Source organism: Platichthys flesus, chromosome 9 (genome assembly GCF_949316205.1).
Source record: "Platichthys flesus chromosome 9, fPlaFle2.1, whole genome shotgun sequence".
Classification (NCBI taxonomy): Eukaryota; Metazoa; Chordata; class Actinopteri; order Pleuronectiformes; family Pleuronectidae; genus Platichthys; species Platichthys flesus.
Window position 1 is genome coordinate 2096771 of NC_084953.1, and position 19762 is coordinate 2116532.

General features: G+C 41.8%; 1 protein-coding gene across 1 annotated transcript in view; it reads right to left on the reverse strand.

Annotated features, from left to right (window-relative positions):
- Positions 1 to 18635, reverse strand: part of exoc2 (exocyst complex component 2) — a 41315-nt gene extending 22680 nt beyond the window's left edge. The window contains exons 1-6 of the mRNA XM_062395439.1: positions 18599 to 18635; positions 7838 to 8000; positions 6031 to 6207; positions 4792 to 4918; positions 2614 to 2727; positions 1100 to 1224 (exon numbers count right to left, since the gene is read on the reverse strand). Of these exons, the coding sequence (XP_062251423.1) occupies positions 1100 to 1224; positions 2614 to 2727; positions 4792 to 4918; positions 6031 to 6207; positions 7838 to 7955 (661 nt within the window). The 5' untranslated portion in view covers positions 7956 to 8000; positions 18599 to 18635. The remainder of the gene's footprint in view (positions 1 to 1099; positions 1225 to 2613; positions 2728 to 4791; positions 4919 to 6030; positions 6208 to 7837; positions 8001 to 18598) is intronic.
- Positions 18636 to 19762: the final 1127 nt, after the last annotated feature.

Here is a 19762-nt window from a genome sequence, read left to right on the forward strand (position 1 = left end):
ACTAAATCTGTTTTCAGAGTTTGTCGTTCACATGCAGAACGCAGCAGGAGCTTTGTTCAGGTCAGAGCATTTCACAACAACAACATCAACATGTGAATCACACATCAGGTGAGGGGTGGAGCCTGTGGAGCAGCAGGAGGCTGTCACACCGGGCGTCTGAGAGAAACAGCATTCCAATCGCAGAAATAGACAATTAAGTTGACTTTTGATTTTGAAACCTACTCCCGATATAATGCCAGAGACAAGTCATAAAGCATCACTCGGACCTCTGGGATCAGAGGTCACTTGAGTCCACTCATGTTGCACCGTTTCCTCCGGCTGTGGAGTCTGAACATACATTTCCCATTGGGGCAGTGGGCACCCAGTAGGCACGCTCAGTGTGAACGTGAGAATGACTGTGCATTGTTCCCATTGGTCATATTGGGTCTGTTATCAGCACTATCAGGCCTAATACTCTGGTCTGCATTGTGTTGGGCTGCTTGGTTTATTTAGATTCAGCTGCTAACAATGAAAACATCGCCTCTGTCCCGACCAGGGCGCAAACACACGGAAAGCAATAATAATAATGATGGAGGCAGAAACGTGTGCGTATAAATAGTACGCGGAAGTAACTGAGCGGCTTCGGCGGGAGCAGAGAGTAAACAGACAAAAGTATGAATGATGAAGTGAACAATTGACTCGAGGTACCTGGCAGAGCGACAGCAGTCGGTCTCCGCTACCTTGAGTTCCTTCTGGCATCAGAACGCCACAGAGCGTGTGTGTGTGTGTGTGTGTGTTTGCGTGTCCACGTCCAGGGGGAGACGCGTGTGACAGGTGAGAGCTGATCTCATTTTGATGAAGGTGAATTAGCCGTGTTGTGGTTGGCCGGTGTAGCAGTGGTACGAAGTGCAGGCTTTTCACACGGCGTCCAAATGAGCCCATTTAATCAACCGCTGCTCAACCACATGTGGGAATGGGAAAGAAATAAATGCCAAGAGGCACGTTTGCACACTTTCCAAAAAATCCAGAGCTCCTTTCTGAGCAGAGACGAAGAGTGATGATTTATAGAGCAAATGGTGCGACTGCACAGCGGACAGAAAGACGTGTTAATCCCTCTCACCTGCTAGAGCGTCCTGGGCCTCGAAGAAGGTGCTGAGGCCGCCCTTCACGTAGGCCAGGCTCCCCTCGTTCTTCTTAGTGGCCTGCTTCTTCAGGTTACTGGCTGCAGACTTCAAGTGCTCAAAACTGTGGAGAACAACACGGATGAGATTTTGCAAGATGTTAATTCTGCAACTGCTGATTGGTTTCTTTCATTTAGCTTTTCCCTCAGGCCAAGGTGAGGTATCCAAATAAACTATTTTGTGAAGCCAACAGTGAAAGCACCTACATATATTACAGGGTTTCTGCAGGTTTCAACAAGTTGAAATATAATACTTCTTAAGACCATAATGAATTAAACTTAAGACTTAAGTTAAGTACAACAGATATGAGGTAATATCAGAGTCCAAGAGTTACTTACACTCCCCCATAATTGAAGATAAGGTGAAGTAGAGAATAACCTTGGAAACACCACGTTATCTCTCAAACTATAGACGGAGACATTAGGAGTGTTTCCCACAGAGAAGCTAAGATCAATGCTGTGTATTTACGATTTACAGTTATCAGTTCCCGTTGGTCGTGTTTGCAGAAGTACATAAATGAAGGTTAACGTAATTTAGACCTACCTGAACGTATTTAGGCCCTGATAAATAACATCTGAACGTATTTAGGAGATTTTTAAGACCTCAGATTATGGAATCTAAACCCTGCAGAAACCCTGTATTAAATTTACAGTTATTAGAAAACAGAGAACAACTTATTAGTTTGAATTCTTTTCCCATCCTGCTTATGTTATAAAATCTATAAAACACTGCTGTTCACAAAGACTTTCATATAACAGTTGTCATTATTCCATTTCAACTATTAATTTATGTCCTTGGTTTGTCATATTTAACCTGTAAAGCAGACTTGAGTACCTTGAAAGACCAACTTTAATGCAGAGTTGTTGTTATTAACTACACAACTCATGTGCAGCAAGTATCTCACGTCTGTAAAGAGATAGACGAGTACTGGACACACACACACAAACACTTCTGTGGCTCAGTGTGGTTGCGTGTGTCTCAGACTCTTGAGTGAGGTTTCCTTCGCAGGAAGAAACAGCCACCCAGCAAGGTCCAAACAGAGGCCCCTGGTCATGCTGGATCCTGGGGTCTGGGTTACTGGAAGGCTACGCAGGGGGAGAGGAAGCCAGGAGAGTCCAAAATAACTCTCCTCTGCCCTGACATGACAGTCAACTGGTCTCAGGGCAGCTGGGTCAGTGAGCTACCTCCTCTACAAACCTCACGGCTCTGAGAAGGATCACCCGATATGATCCAGATATATATAGATAACCTCAAATTAACAATATTCTGCAAGTGTTTTCATTTTTCTTTTATTTTTAGCCCTTAACATCCTCCAGAATACAGATCTCAACACAACCATTTTTATTAATTATTGATTAATCCTCAACTGTCCAGACCAAATACACATTTAGCAGTGGTTTAGGTGGTTATGAGGGATGATAGCTTGAAATCCGTGGTAACCTGTGGGACCCACCTGGATCCTGAATGGTTTTCCATGAGGTACCAGGTGGCAGAGAAGTTCTCACTGGTGAAGTCTCCACTCATTCCTGGGAACGTCAGCTCCATGTCACTCTGTGGGATCTTGCCTCTGAGAAGAAAAGACAAATGAAATAAAAATATTAATGACAAACTGTAATTGAGTGGAGCTCAGCAAAGTAACTGTGTGAACTGTGAGGGTAGATCTTTTTGATTTGATGTTGGCGGCTTCCTTCCCAGCAGGGGGCAGTGTGCAGCCAAGAAGTGGCCAGGCTGGGAGAGCTTGGCGTGGGAAGTGCAGTGTGTGACGCCTGGGTGCCCCTGGAGGACCCAGGACTCATTAGGGAGTCTTGATCTCTACTAATGACCCGTGGTCTACACAAACCAACCCCCCACCACCACCACCCACTTTGCAGCTACACACACACATGTAGAAAAACCAACACAGGGCCGGTACAGTATTTAACTCCCCTGCTTCCTAATATTATTCACTTACTTCAATAAATGAATCACAAACCAGTCTCTTACGGACTTTTCCCATAGATTTAATTTAATAAATAGCAGTAGTGGGAGTGAACAAGCACATAATCCTTACTCTCCAACCCAGCAGATTCCTAGTAAACAGACTAAAGAGTAAAAATCACTGCATGGCACTTGCAGGAGCACGCACAACGGCAGCTGAATCCAACACAACATGTACACAGCCATGGTAACACAAGTGCATGAGCGAGCACGCAGCAAATTGTGCCACAAATAGCGCTGCATACACACGATGCAGGAACGGAGCAGAGAACTAAGCTGGAGATCACTTTTTCTGTCGTCACATTCTAGACAATTAATGGGAAACACTGTAATTGCAAATACGATAGATGGTGTTTATAACTATTCAAGGTCAATAGCCAGTAGGTGTTGGAAGCGGCTCTATTCTATAATTTCAGCATTACACCTCTTATAGAGGAAGGAACTCTTGATTCCTCTGCAGTCCTCAGGTTGCATCAGCTCATTCATACATCCAACACTGAGCTGAAGTCCTGATTTAAACCCTTCTGGTTGCAAACTAGTGTTAGAACACAGGGAATGTATGAGGTAGAAGAGACCACATCCACGTGTAAATCATTTGCTAGGAAACATCTGCTGTGCAGCAATCAACTACATAAACTGAAGTCATCGCAGCTTCGTCTATAACGAGCAATACATTACTGACAAAGGTTAGAATGACCTGGTTTTAGTGTTTACTCTCCATATGTGTGTGTATGGAGAAATATATCCTGTGTGTGTATTTACAGACACTGCATATTACTGCAGTTATTATACCTCAGTGATGTAGCTGGAGCCAACACATGATATGTCCAGTTTAAACCCTCATTAGACAGTAAGTCAGGTCAAGTAAGATCTCCGTATTCAGCAGCTCCAGCTTAACTCTACGTAGCAGCTTCTCTGTGTGGTTCACCCTGTTCTAATTTAGCGATTGATCAGTTTCCACTTGTTAAACACTTGCTTTATGACTTGGCCAAGTATGATGCTAACAAGCAGCTGGCGTAAACAGCTGCAGCTGAATTACCGTCCACTGACGTCACTGCACAGAGATGTACACAACCACAAAGATAGAGCAGGCCACGGAGAGATGCTCTTTCACAAACAACACATCTCCCCCCGCCGAAAGCCGAGCACAGGTAGTGTCCTCACGTGTTACTGTCAGAGAGGGACGTGAAGCGTGTCCATGCTGGATGTTTAGTGTGACCCCCGGGTGGTGGGTGAATGGTACGGCCTGTTTACGGGGGCCGTGTCTCTGGTCACGAGCGGTCACTTGCCCCCGGCCCCTCTAAGCCAAACAAACACTAACCCAGAAAAGCCAGAACCTGACAACGCAAACTATACATTACAACTCCTGCTCTCCCTGTCAGGCGTGTGGGCGTGCGGGGGGTATCTGTGCATGTGTGTGGCTCATGGATTTAGCTCTTTCCTAATCCCTTTCTATCGTCGTCCTCCTCTTTAGAGACAATTATTCTGTTTCCACTGCCTGTGTGCGGTGGTTAGAGGCTGTTCAGCCATCGCTGGGCTGGCATTATATTTCAAACGCCGGCACATGGGGACAGTTTGTTTCTGTTTGGGGATGTAAACCATGAGTCAACGAGTGGAGCGCGAGTGTTCACGGTGGCGTGTTGTCGGTCTGTACTTGTCTATGTCGATGCCCAGTGGATTGCTGGGTCGCAGGGAGAGGGGGGAGATGCCTTTGTTGCGGTCGGTCCTCATGTCGTAGTAGTTCATCTCATCCACCCACACGGCCGACTGCTCCAGGATACCTGCGGGACAGGGCAGGACGGGACAGATGGGACACACGTCACTGAACTCTGCAACACATCCCAGCTGTGCGGCAAAATACACAGTGCCCCATGCAAACATGCACATTATATATCATGCAGGAGACATGATTGTCTTTGTTTTCCAAAGATATTTCTGTGGTTTTAACAGGACAGAGTTTAGTGTGAAAGACGGAGAGAGCAGGGAAGACATTCAGCAAAGTGCTCAAAGAACTCACGCCTATGTAAATGTTTCTAACATTTTAACAACTTGATATTGTTATCAACTCTCTTCATATTTGTTCCTATCACCGCTTGAGTCTACCTCTAACACACAGCCCTGTAACTACTGCAGTTCTGTGAGCTCCTGGAGGACGGATCTGCAGAAGCCCAGAGAGCTCCAGTTCTTCATTATTTAGATTTTTAATTTAGTAAAAAAAAGCTGAAATGTACAACAGCAATTCAGAGAAACACAGTCACCAGTATAACTGCATACTTATTTGCATATGGTGCAAACAGTAACAAGCAAGTTGTACATCAAACCTCATGTGACCAGGGGAAACATACACTGATGCTGGTGTAAACAGTAAAAGACTAAAAACGTGTTTATCCAAATACATCATTTGATACTGGAATTATACAAATCGATTGTTAAAAGTTTTCCTGATTCACTTCGGGTCCTTGTGTTTTTTCTATTGTTTCTTGTGTTTATTTGTCCGCAGTTTTTGTACAGTAATTTGTATTTTTGTCTTAATATCTATATTTTTGTAGATATAAAGGTTTCAAAGTAAGAGCTCCTCTTTCCTGATTCCCGAGCCTCCTCCTCTTTTATTTTATCCAAATAAAGTTAAAGTTAGTGTCCTATAGATCAGAAAGCTTTTTGAGACAAATTAAATTAAACCATAACAAAACATTTGGGAGGAGAGGTGAAAATTAAATATCAGGTATTTAACAACAAATTAATGAAATGAAAATAAATTAAATTAAGTTTGATATCATTGTCACACTCTTGAGCTACTTGTCAAATACAAGGGAACCCTTAGAGGCCGACACTCTTTAATTATTTCCTTTGCGTCTTCTTCTGCCTCACTGGTTCTGTCTCGAGTGTGTCTTACCGATCCGCTCTTGCCTGACCAGCTTGAACGAGACCGTGGAGGTGCCCAGACCTCCCGACTTGGTGGTGACGATGATCTCTCCCTTGTCGTCTTTGGCAGGGCCCACGCGGCACACTATCTTGCTGGCTGACATCCACTCGGCTGTCAGCAGGCAGTTATGGCCGCAGATCGACAGACCTGAGACGGAAGAGAGGGGGGTGGGGGAGGTGAAAGGGGTGAGAGCTACAGACGCACTGTGACAGCACAAATAAACAAAGTGTAGCACCGACACACACACAGACTATCTGTAGCAAGAGGTGCGCACTCAGACAGAATTGGCGTCTTTCAGCAAGTTTAGTCGAACTGTCACCAGGGGTCAAAGCTGAAGTTGGGGTCACAGTGGGTGTGGGTGGCCGTGACCTTCCTCCCACTCACTCAGCTCCTCTAAGCTAACGTGTGTCACTTCAGAGCTAAGTGGCTTATTACTGGCACAATGTGAACTTGGCCCCGTTCATCTGTCGTCCTCTTCTTAAACCCTCTTGAAAACAATTTAGACACTAGCTGAGGGATCCAGAAGCTTCGTGTGTGTTTGTGTGTGTGTGTGTGTGTATGTGTGTGTAGTCAAACATTACAAAAGCTTGGGTGAGCTGATCAACAAATAGCCCGTAAAAGTGTGAATAACATGCCCATTAGAGCCCAATTTCCTGCCTCCGTACTCTCCGTTTGCAAACTTGATCCCTCTCACAGTTGTGCCTGTCTAATTATCTAATTCCCGGCCCCCCGGGACGTTCCAGGTCAGAAATAGATCTGAATCACTGGTCAAAGCACAGCTTGTCGAGCCCAGAGCGCAGTGTGGGTCTCAGTGGGTCCTCCACTAAAAAAGAAAAGTAGGGTCGAGGAAGGATTGGAAAATATCTGCATAGAAACAGTTTGATGTTCAAACACAGAATGAGAACAATATGGATTTGATCTCCTGAACATCATGAAACAAATATATACTTTCATGTTAATGTAAGTTGATAAGCTCAGAACCTATAATGTGTGTTTTGTGTGATGGAGATATGTCAGAATACTACACTACAGCGGAAGATAACTTTATGATATAAAACTAAATATTTTATTTGGTAATTCTGAACTGAGCTTTTTTATATTAGAGCTGCTCATTATAAAGCTGGTGAGTGGCTTTTTAATGTTTTAATTTTAAACATAATAATATCTTACAAACAATAAATACAAACAAATTTGTACCTCAAATTATAATTGTGGAATGGAATAATATGAACCTCAGTTAATAATGATTTTTCTTTTGCTTTGTCTTCACCACATTTTTTAAAACCTTGTTTTTACTTCAATAACAACATTGAACCAGTTTAAATTTAGGTTGAATCACTACTGAAATTTGGAAATCAAAATTATTAAAATAAACAATTTCTGACTCAGTTTTAAATGTGTTTATTAAGATTTATATGTTTATTAAATTGTAGTGCACAATGAAGACATTTGTATTCAGAGGTGGAAATAATAAGTTGTTCTGTTTATTTATCATATAAACATATATCTTACTTAGTAAAACAAAAAATGGTTTATTACATAACATAAAAGTTGATCATCCAAACAAAATATTTACGAATGTTTATTTATCTTCACATATTCATTTATGTGTATAAAAAATTAAAAAGATTAAGGAGAAGTAACAAGGATTACCTTTCTCTCCATTTAAATTTCTGAACAGAAAATAATTAAATAAACATAGATATAAATAAACTGTTTATCACGACAGAGCACAGAGCTGTGTGTGTTGTCAGCTGCATGGTTATAAATGTGTTACCTATGAGGTCAGCCGGGCCCGTGCCGAGGTTCTCTCCACGGATTGTGACCTTGGTCCAGGCTGTGCCCTCTTTGGGCGAGATGCCGGTGACCAGCGGGGGCTGACGGGCGCGAGACATGGTGGCCTGAGGCGGGGGGGGGGGGGGAACCGGATCAATCAGCACCTGCACGTGGAGAACAACAGGCAGAGGGAGCTGCACGTAAACAACATGGTGAGGAACACAACAATCAACAAACTGCACAAACTGATCAATTCACAGAAACAGAGGAGATCGAGGAATTAAGAAATCAGGACTACAATTTAGGGAGAAAATAATTTATACAGTAAGACATTTTTATTTTCAGATGTTAAAATCTATCTGACTACGTGCTGGTCTCGGCTTCACATCAGTGAAAATGTTTTTCCTTTAATTATGGACTGTTGCGCCGAAAGAAATTTAATATATCAGTTTGGGCTCTAATAACAAAATAATGTGTAATTGTCGTAATTTTTTGTAAACTTAGAAAAACTATAACAACACTTTTAATCAACAGTACTAGAATAATCATTATTAACAACTCTAGAAGCTGACATAAATTACAAGGATGTAATAAAGACAAATTACTGCAGTTGAATGGACAAAACATTTAGTAGTAGAGGTGTTTGTATTCAGTATACAATATCCTCCAGGTCTTTAGGATAAAAAAACAATATATCATAGTTATATCAACATGAAACTGTAGCTAATGAACCTACAACCCTCTATTCATGAATACAAATAAATATATTCATTTGTTTTCTTAATTCTAGTGACTTCTATTGAATAAACCGGCACAGATACTAGACAGATACTCCGGCTATTAGATCTCACAGGGAAAATTAAATTCCAACAGAATATTGCAGCTATGTGTTAATTCCCCCCCCCCCCTGCGGGTCTCGAAGCAATGTATGTATTGCAGCAGTTATCTCTCAGATAATAGGAAAAATAAAGAACGGAGCCAAGAATGAAGGAGCAGACAGAGAGCAGAGAGGAAAGGAAGAATGTAAACCTCACAGGGAAGAATAAATAAACCTGCTCCCCTTGCCCCCCTCAGCCATCCCCACCCCATCATTACATATAAGCCCACACAATACCGTACAGCTTATGGTACCAAAGAAGGAGCAACCATAAAACTTGGTTCATGTCAGGGCTGCGTAAAAGGACGAGAGGGAACGATTCCAAATGAGAGGAGGAGGGGGGGAAAAAAGGAAAAATGAAAGGATGTATTTCAGCAGCACAGATGTTTGCTAATAAATTACTGCCAGGTCCCGAAAAGGCCGACCAATCCCGAGTCTCCGAGGCAGCTTGAACGAGGCTTCCGCCCTCCTGCTCCGCGGCCAAAACACATTCCCCACAAACAATGCAGGAGTTCACACGCACCAGACCTGAAACAAGTTCACGGCAACTCTTTACAGTTATACAGTCTCTAATGAGCTCTACAGGACTGCAACCGGCAGGGGCTCTAATGTAATATATATATTATTACATGATAAAACAGTGCTTCGTAAATTAGATGCCACACTTGTGGTTTTAAATACCAAAAATCCGTCTCGGTATAGATTTACATCTCCTCTCTCACGCTTCCCTCTGGAGATCCTGATGGAACAGGGCGTTTTCTGTCAGTCTCCAAGGCCTGTCCTCTGATTGGCTGAAAGATTGATGAGTGACACCGGGCCGACCACAGGTAACAGGGACGGTCGGTCTAAACTGAAATGAGCTGAGCAGGTGGTCAAAGTCAAGGACTCAAGAAAAACAAACTCAAGCCTTGTATTCCACTACGCGTCAGCATGAATAATCATTAGTTATTCTCAGACGAGGACGTTTTTTTAATCTTAGTGATTCTTTTGTGTGTTTTCATTTATAAATATCAGGGGTTTCATTTTCAATAACACCGATGCGTCTTGGAATAAAATGTTAAATGTCTGGAATAAGAAAAGGTTGAGGAAGGAGGATCATCACTAATCTACGAGTTTTGGAAATAATTTGTTATTATTCCTATAAAAGAGTCATAAATGCTCATCACAATAATGATAAAATATTAATTTAGTTCAGTATTATGTTCATTTTAATTTAGTTATATATATAATATATAGATTTAGTTACATTTAAGTAGAAAACATTTTTGAAATCGATGCTTAATGTTGCAGGGATGTAAACTTTATAAACCTTTCACCTTCATAACAGAGATGATTTCATAACCGAAAATTCATCAGCAACTATTTAGATGATCCACTATTTGTCAGAGTCATTTTCTTTTTGTGTAAATACAAGTTTAAATTTCTTAACTATGATAATTCTACGTGTTTCTTTGTGTTGGTGGAGTATTTAGGAGCTTTCCACTGATGTTCAGGCCAAACAGGAGATGGAGACGTGACCTCTGGAAACTGTGAGTGACATTGTTCCCGACGCTCTGACATCTGATAGACTAAACAATTAAATTCAATCAATTAACCAAGAAAACAACCAGTCGTTAAGCTCGAAGCCCACAGGACACTGGTGCATCCTGACATTCAACACAATTGTTCACATTGTGAGGCTCCGCGTCTCATTAGACACGGTGAGTTCAAATAAACACCAGGGTCCAAATATTGTGTTTGGGACTTTGACTTGCATAATGTTGAAATGTAGACTAAAATTGTTCTATCACAAATTCACATTAAAATACAATTCTGTTATTATGAAAGGAAAAAAAGGTCTCTAGCGTCAAAAAGCAAGTTAATGTATTTATTCTGCAAAGCTGGAGTAAAATTAAGAGCCAAAACTTTGGCTTTATTAATTACCACAATTACTGTCAATATATTTCAGCACTAACCACATGAAAACACTGACGCCCCACCAATATTGGTCTTGCGGCACTGAGCAAATATCCAACTTTTTCCCTCGGTGTCCGTGAACAAGTTTGAAATTGTGGGGATTTATGTGAGGAAAATCCTGACACAAGAGCACAGGAGCATGCAGAGGTGCAGTGGGGCTGCAACACAGGCATTGACCTAGAAAGCTCCCACCTTTCTGGGAAACCTTTCTGCCACAGAGCCCCCCCCCCCCCACCCCCGCCCCCCAGCGCCGCCTCTGCCGCCCTGACATCGCCGAGTTAACCAGAAAACTCCGGCGGGATTTACCTCGGGTTGCTGTTGCTCCTGTCCCGGCGCTTGTCAGAGGAAACGGGGGGGGGGGGGCTACAGATTTGACACGAGGGAGATAAGAGGTTAACAGGCCTTAAACGAGAGCGTGGTATATCCTCATCAATCCCACATGTTTAGAGTGGCAGCGGACTGCACTCTTTATTTTGTATGATTCTCATTCTGCTTCCAGGAGTGTTTCTAGCCTATTCGCGCCCCCCCCCCCCATCCACTTGGAAATACACGTGCACAAACATACAGATAGCCTGCCCCCCCTGACTGACACACACACACACATACACACTGGGCAGAATGACAGCTCAGCTAGGTTGCGTGCGAGGGGCCCGAGCTGGTGTTGTGTGGTCTGTGTGTATGCTAGTATGTGGAAGGATCTGCGGAGAGGTCTGGGCAGTGTGTGTGTGTGTGTGTGTGTATATATATATGTATGTGTGTGTGTATGTGTGTGTGCGTGTGTGGTCTGGGTGTGTGGTCTCTGGCGCGGGCCTGGGGAGAGCCTGCTGACGGCTGGGATGAGAAAAGAGCCGCTGTGTTTACTTTACTCTGGGGGCTGTGCATGGACACGGGAACACTGCCCAGACCCTGCTCTATAACACCAGCATGCACACACACATACGCTCACACACACACATGCACAAACACACACACCCACACACCAAATCACACTGAAACTCTGGGTTCTCTTGCACAAGTCTCATGTCACGCACAATCACAAATAGCCTGTAAACGAGGTAATAGAAACTATAACTTTATACAAGCCAGGGCCGAACAGTGAACGACTTTTTCCCTAAAGTAGCACGAGGAGGAAAACAAAAGAAAAGTAAAACTGGAAACTTGTGAGGGAGGCGGCATTTTCCCCAAGACGGATAAAGGTTTTAACCTCTAGGGGGCATTAGAGGATCCCCATAAAATACCCCCCACTTTGGTCCATCATGTGTCAAGGGATGTTGTTGCAGATTAAATTAAATCAATGACAACACAGAACCAGATATAGCCCCTTTCCTGATCCTCGATTCTCTTCCAACCATGATGCTGCCAGCCCCCCAGCCTCTCTCCTCCTCTCTCTCTCTGGTAATGGGGCTGAGGAGGCATGTTTGTTTTCCATGGAGGCTGAGCAACAAACAGCAGGGCTGGCTCTAATCTGTGTGGTAGCTGTGGAAGTCTGAGGCTTGGGATCTTCTTGCAGCGCTGCTAACGCCGGACAACCCTTCCTTGGCTCTGTGCTGGAGCAAAAGACTTTTCATTAAAGCTCTAAACAAATCCTCTCGTCATACGAAACCATTTCATTTTAACATACCACAGAACACCCCCGAAAAACGCTGTGCTCGACGGTTCGGGCTAGATGGCAGCAGCGGGTTTCTTTCTCACAAAAGAGGGACGACAGAGCTCAGGATGCATCAGATCATTCACACACAGGGAATATCACACATTTCAGCTGCTGCTGGACTTATTACAGGATTCAGAGAGACAATACTTATACTGCATTACATTGCATATTGCAATCTGACACTGTTCACTGTTTCATCTTGCATTTCACTTTTCACTTCACTTTTTACTTCACTTTTTATATCTTTTATCTATTATATATATTTTATTTAGATATGTTTATGTCTAAATAAATGTTACTTGTATAAATATTAGAAAAAGGGAGTAAATAAGAAGTAAATAGTGAGTAAATATATATTGTTTATCTTTATTGCTTTTCTTTTGTGTGTTGTATTTATTGTGTTGTTATGTTTTTATGTTTCTATGTTCATTGTAAGCACCAGTAACAAGAGCAAATTCCTTGTAGGTGTAAACCTACTTGGCAATAAATCATTTCTGATTCAGATTCTGATGACAAGGGTGGAGACTAAAGCATAATGTAGACAGAATCTAGATTGTGATTATTAAATATTTAATAAGCCGTTGTTCAGAGGTGTCAAAAGAAAAGGTGTTGCATGCTGCAGTGAACCAGCCTGCAGGAGACGGCATTAATGTAATTGGACGCATGCTGTGATTTCACATAAAAAAATCAGTTTGCAAGTAATTAAAGTCAAGAGACAATAAAAGTAACACATGCCAGGTTTACTGTTTTACTACCGATTGAAGGAAACAGCTCTGACACTCTGTGTAAAATGTATTTAGTAAGGGTACTTGTCTTATAAATAACAATACGGAAAATCACTGTTCATGAACTGCTGTTGCTCCTCAAACATGTTTAACTAATTTAGCAATCGCTTATTTCAATTTGTTTGAAATATTTAATTCGGATAACAGAATTGTGCAAAATCAAGAATCTAAACGCAGATTGCAAACTTACTGATGGCTTTATATATGAAACTAATCAAGTATTTGTTGAAATCATTTGTGAGGGCAAACACTTTCGGATTCCAGTTTGTCCGTTGTGAAGATTTTCTGCTCATCCTGGTTCTAAATAAATGTAAATTAGGGCTGAACAATAATATCAATGTCTATCTCAATATAATTGTAATCAACAGCAATATGTCGGTATAATGTTTTTACATTCAGCAAACACAGGGAGGAGTTATAACACATAACTGATTTAACTCAGATTTGTTTGTCATTCTTTGATCGTAAGAGTTTAAAACCATAAAATTTCAACTTTAAACAGAAAAAATAATAACAAATCTATATTGAAAATTGTCCATATCGATTGATAATAACATTTTCATTTTGATATCATTTTAGGCCTTATCGTTCAACCTTCTTTATGTAAATTGAGGCTTTGGATAAACTATTTATGATCTCTGATGACGAAAGATCATCCAAACCATCTAGGTCTTTATTTTAATTACAGTTTCCCTGGTTCAAGTCAGGGAACATTGTTGTCCCTCACTCTCTACGTCTCCACTGGGAACCATCGATTTAAGGAGTGAACTCCAAACTCTGATCGTTGATAAGCGTTCAGCAGACTCTCTGCATCTTAGCAGAGATAGGAATCTGTTTACCTGACTCACCGTGTCAACACAGACGCTGCCACATGACTCATGAATAAGGCGTTCATACCTCGGATCGTACGCTGCCCTGAGCTCAAAGGTAACTCACATATGGCAGTGATTGGCAAGTGTGTGTGTGTGTGTGTGTGTGTGTGTGTGTGTGTGTGTGAGAGAGAGAGATGATGGGTTTAGGGGGCACAAAGGGACCCATTTAGACAGCTCATCAACCCAAACCCCCTCCGACGCCCATCACAGGGGCTCACTCTCGACGCTGGCTATACTCACAACAGCCCCCCCACTAACACCATTTCACCCAGGGCTCCCCAACATTACACAAACACCAAATTCCATCAAAGATCCCCTCTGACTCCTCTGAATGCACAGAGTGGGCCAAACATGACCCAGCCTGAGATGACTGGCCTGATCACACAGGCTGGGTGGAGCCTGAAACAATCCTCCACAGTGTTCACGCACATCCACGTCACCTCAGGCCTCTCAGATGTGGCGAGGGCAATGTGGCCAATAGCCAAAAAAGTGACCATGAGATGTGTCAGCCGTATTACGTTTCAAATAAATGCATGAGTGGATTGAAAAACAGATGCTGCGACCACTGGCCTGTCAAGGGTTGTTCCACAATGAGTCAGCATCTCCTCTCCGTCGGTCCCAGGGATCACGGAGAGTCTTCCGTGACAGGGAGAACGGTCAGAGTGATCAGATGTGCGCCTCTGGCTCCATATCCTACCATCATGATGTCTGCCCACAGGGTTTGTTATCTTTAGGGCTGTCTGTTTGTTTGTTTGTCAGTCTCAAGTGCTTTAGCGCTCAGGCACTAACGAAGCGAAGTCCCCAATTTCCCATATTAAAATCCTCCAACAATAAACAGAAATATAAAGTATGGGCCCGCAATTGGAGGAAGATGTTTTCGGAGGATTAGGCGAGTGGAGACAGGCAGCTCTGCCCAATGACATGGTGGAACGGAGAGATTTGAACCCTCGTGAGCGAGGCTGTAACACGGCTGCCCCGACTGCTCTACATAAAAAACACAGCACCAGCGTGAGAACTCTCCAAAGTCACATGCAATTATAAATTATAAAAACACTGCTGCTTACAGTAAGAATCAGCACTTTCACTTAGGGCTGCAACTGAAGATTATATCAAATATCTTTAAATAATCACTTATCCGTCTTTAAAATACAAAAAAGAGGAAAATATCCATCACAAGTTCCCAGAGTCCAAAATGACATTTGATCTATTAATGATAAATAATTCATGACCACAAGCGACTAACTGAATAATGGATTAATCTATTTCCAGATATAAAGTAGCGTTTAATCGATTGTTTATTTTTTAGATTCGATGGTTAAACAGTATGCTTTAATTGTGAAAAAGACATAACATTCAGAAATCAACTTCACACGTCAAGATTATTTTTTCAATGTTGATAAAAAGTGTTTATGGCATCAAGATGAATCTTATTATTTGCTCAATTAGTTGATTAATTGACTCTTAATCATATACAATCCGAATTGTAAAACAAAAGCCTGCCACAGTGTTCCAGGGCACAAGGGAACATTTTTAAAACCCTGAGTTATTATGTTTGTCGTGGCATAAAACAGCAAGAAACAGTTAATTTTGATAATTAAGACGCTATAACCAATAAACACCAGGAAAGAAAGTTATAAAAATAAACCATAAAAAGGTAGAATATCCCTCAGTACAGTTTATATCTCCACTAAGCCCCAACAGTCCTTTTACCAAACTGCACACAGTCATGGATTTTAGTAGTTTTTGCATAATCTTGCTTAAAAACAAACCAAATAACAAACAGATGTGTGAAAACACAACCTCGCTGGTGCATGTAATTATCAACTGATTATCAGAGTAGTTGGCTTTTATTTGTCTGTCATTATCTAACGGTTCCAATAAATCTGAATCATGCTGGGGCCTGCGTTTAATGAGCTGACTCCACGAGTCGACTTCCAAATCCAGTCTCGCTGGCTGTCCAGGTCTGACTGGGTCACAGAAACCACACTGTGAAAACCAGTGGCCCAGCAAGCCTGTCAGCAGGCGGGGGGCTACCAGGTAGGGCCGACTGTGGAGAGCCTGACAGGGGTGAGGGAGAAGCGCCGCTTCACAAACAAGGCTCGGTATGACCCCCGGTGCTCGATTCACCTCGAGGTCTGACGGAGCAGCGGCAGTGAGGAAAAGCACAAAAAAAAACCACCACATTCCACCAAAACAAACAAGCAAGGCCACCCAAATTTTTCAATTAGAGCTCTGGGAGGGGGGCAGGAAATGGATCAGTGTAGCCTTGCCCCCTCCTTCCCCCCGGCTGCAGTGCTGACTTTAGGGAGGAGGAGGAGGAGGAGGAGGAGGAGGAGGAGGAGGAAGAGAGGAGATACACAGAGCTCTGTCCACTTTCCCTGGAAGGCTGAGGACTTGTTAACATGCATGTCAACTTAAATGATGAAGGAGCTCGATGACAACTGATTCCTGTGACGTGACACCAGCCTCCAATCTACCTGTCAATCACTTGCTCTCATCCCCTCTCACATATGATCTATCAGCTGCACAAACACACAAACACACACACACGGTCGGGGACAAGTCTATTGAGAGAAAAAGTGGTGCAACAATATTTCACAAAATATTGACAAAAAGGGATCAAAGAGGCTCAAAAAAACACAAAGATCTCTCATCTAATCAGTTCATTAGTTTGATGTCGGCCCAAGTGTTTCGTATCACATGTCAGGCTTTCACCACTAAAAAGCACGATTACATTTTCTTGTTGTCAAAGAACAAGTTTCTAAGAACAAGTAACTAAGAAAACTCAAAACAACTCAAAGGGGAAAAGTTAAAACCCAATTCAAGCAAAAAAGGCAAACGTTCAAAGGTTCGAGCTTCACTATTGTTAAGATTAAACGTGACAGCAAACAAGCAATATGCTCATAGTTGTAAATAAATACATGGGATTAAATTTAACCAAATCTTCGGGTTTGAAAGAGTTGGTCAAGTACATCTTTCCAGGTTCTCTTTCCACTGATAAACCAACACATTTCACGATCTGTGATGGATCAGTTTCACTTGCAGTCAAGTTGCTTAATAGAATGTTAAGGTGATTTGACATTGCATATAAAACATTAATATATCATTGACAATCAGTGATGCATAAACAACAGTGATTATTATACGTACTGAATAATAATGTTTATTCTTATCAAAGAGACTTCCAATCAATGCAGGGCTGCCTTTCTGATTCATGAGCTCATCCAGTGTAACTGTAAACACTAGATTTTGTCCAAGTATCTGAGTTTTAAGCCCAATTCAATGTCTCTGTTTCTTTAATTTAAAGGCTGCGGCACAAGAAATCCTGATTTCTGTGTTAAAGTGGAATTACCTAATCTATTATTCCTGGAAGGCACCGCACAGTGTCTGGAGAACCTAAGACAGAAATATGCCACCGAGCAGTGATCAGTTACTGAAGTCTCTCACGATGCAGAATTCCCAAAACTGACGTGTTTTAATTAAGTTAGTGGCTGATTGGAGAAAGTTAACATGTTTGGTTTCTGAAGGTGAAGAGGGAGATTCTTTCTTTTTAATTTAATATTCCGTACACTTGCAGGCAATGTGACTGCAAGAGTCAACATAGATCTGTGGATTATCCAGAGTAATTAGATAATTGAAATAAAGTTTGCTGGTGAGTCAAATGTAACTTTTTTACAATGTAAGGTTCTATATAAATCACATTAAGGACAAGCAACAAAAGAAAAGAAATAGAAACGATGGAAAGAGAGGGAGAGATCTGTAAAGCAGCTGCAAATCCAGTAACAGCTTGATTGATTTATAGATTGATTGATTGATTGATGGATATATAAACATTATTGATCCCCAATTGAGAAATTATTGTTTATCAGCAGCATTTCAAAAGTATTGCACATAGAGCGAAGCAGCAATAAAACAGGTATGAATAGTCATACAAGTTTAACATAGAATGTAATAAACATAAAATACGTGATCCACGACAAAGTACTAGAATTCACACTAAAGTACTAAATATAATAGAACAACGAATAACCCTTTAAACAACAGACTTAATACAAGAGATGACAAACAGTCTAACAACTGACAACAGTAGTAGTTTGATGAGATATTTCATACTAAACAAAAACAGCTTGGTGTGATTCCAATAAGCCGAATTCCCCACGGGACACTGACGGTAAGTGACAGGTCTCATAATATATAAATATGAGAATCTGCTTTAAAACAATGCAACGTGGACTTTAAACGTGAATTATTTAAATGTGGTTTGGTTCTGCAGACATCACGAGAGGTAACTGTGCATGACGACAGCTGCAGGCGCGTCTGTCAGTTGCTTCTACTGACACCGACAATCACAGACACGTCGTCAGACACAGTGAAACACACAAACAACACACCGCTGCTCGTACAGAGACAAGACATCGGCTTGTTGACAAATCTGACAGCTAACGTTAGCTCAGGCTACAAGCTAGCTCGTAACACCGGAAGTGCGAGCGGCGGCTACGGTTCTTGGTCGCAGCGACGTTAAAAAGCGTTTAAATATGAATCTGCTGCTTCTTCATCACATGAACTGAGCTCAGAGTTTCAGAGGAGAACAAACATCTCACTGGAGACAAGAGAAACTTACTGTTTACAGCGGTTCGACTGCGGCGGACACTTCCTGTTTCCGCTGACTTTTTCCGGCTTCGAGCTCTGCCACCGCCTTCAAAATAAAATAACATAAGCTAAAATAAAATAAAACGAAATAACATAAAACAAATCGAAACGAACACAAGAATAAAATATTTAATTCAGTTCAATATGTAAATTAAAGAGGGGACTACTATATTTTACCTTATCATTCACCTCTTGTATAACATTAGCTGCACTATAGCACAACATCTTTCATGTTTATGTGTCACAATGTATTTTTTGCACAAGTTTCTTTTGATTTGGAATTATTTAAAAGAATATCATATAAAAGTACCCGATAATTGTATTTAATCTTGGTCTTCAGTAGTAATTTGTTGCCTCGACTCTCTTTCTGCTTGAGTAAAATTTATAAATGTGGAACCTGCAGTGTGAGTGAGTATTCTGTTGTCTCCCTATTTTGTGCTTATGTAAAAGATCTGTATATTTCTCCTGCTACTGAATCACTAACATCCTACTATTGCAAAATAAAATTGAGCTGAACAGGGTGATTCTTGATTTGATCAAATTTCACCACTGTTATTAAATTTGCATTTGATCCCCTGTGAGGGGTTTTCGATTCGACACAATCGAAAATTATTTCATCAAAAAGTAATGTGAAATACATTAAATGAAGAGCTTCTTCTTGTCCTTACATATGCACCTCAAACCTTTGAGTAAACGCCGGAAAACCAGGATTATTTCTCAGCATGCAGGCTCCTCTGAAGTGTTGGATGGCCTCGTGTGAGAATTCTTGGGCCCAGTGGGAGCAGTGCTTCTTTCCTGCATGGTCTCTCTTTTCACGGTGCATCACAGAGGTATTTCCACTTGTTCTGGGAAAGGCGCAGCATCATTAGAAATGCAACAGGGACCACCCAGGCACACACTAGAACGCTGGTACCATTACATTTATCTCACCAAATTGTGCAGGGCAGAAAGAATTTCTGTGATAAGGCAAGGCCCAGTCCCCGGGGAAACCATATTGTCCAATTACACAGGCTGATCTGATAATTGAGGGATCAAACTGTGACTTGGGAGTTTGCACAGATGCTGATGCAACACAGGGGCTGTTTGTCTGTGTAAACATCAACTTAAACCAATGACGCTGGGAGATTTTGATCTC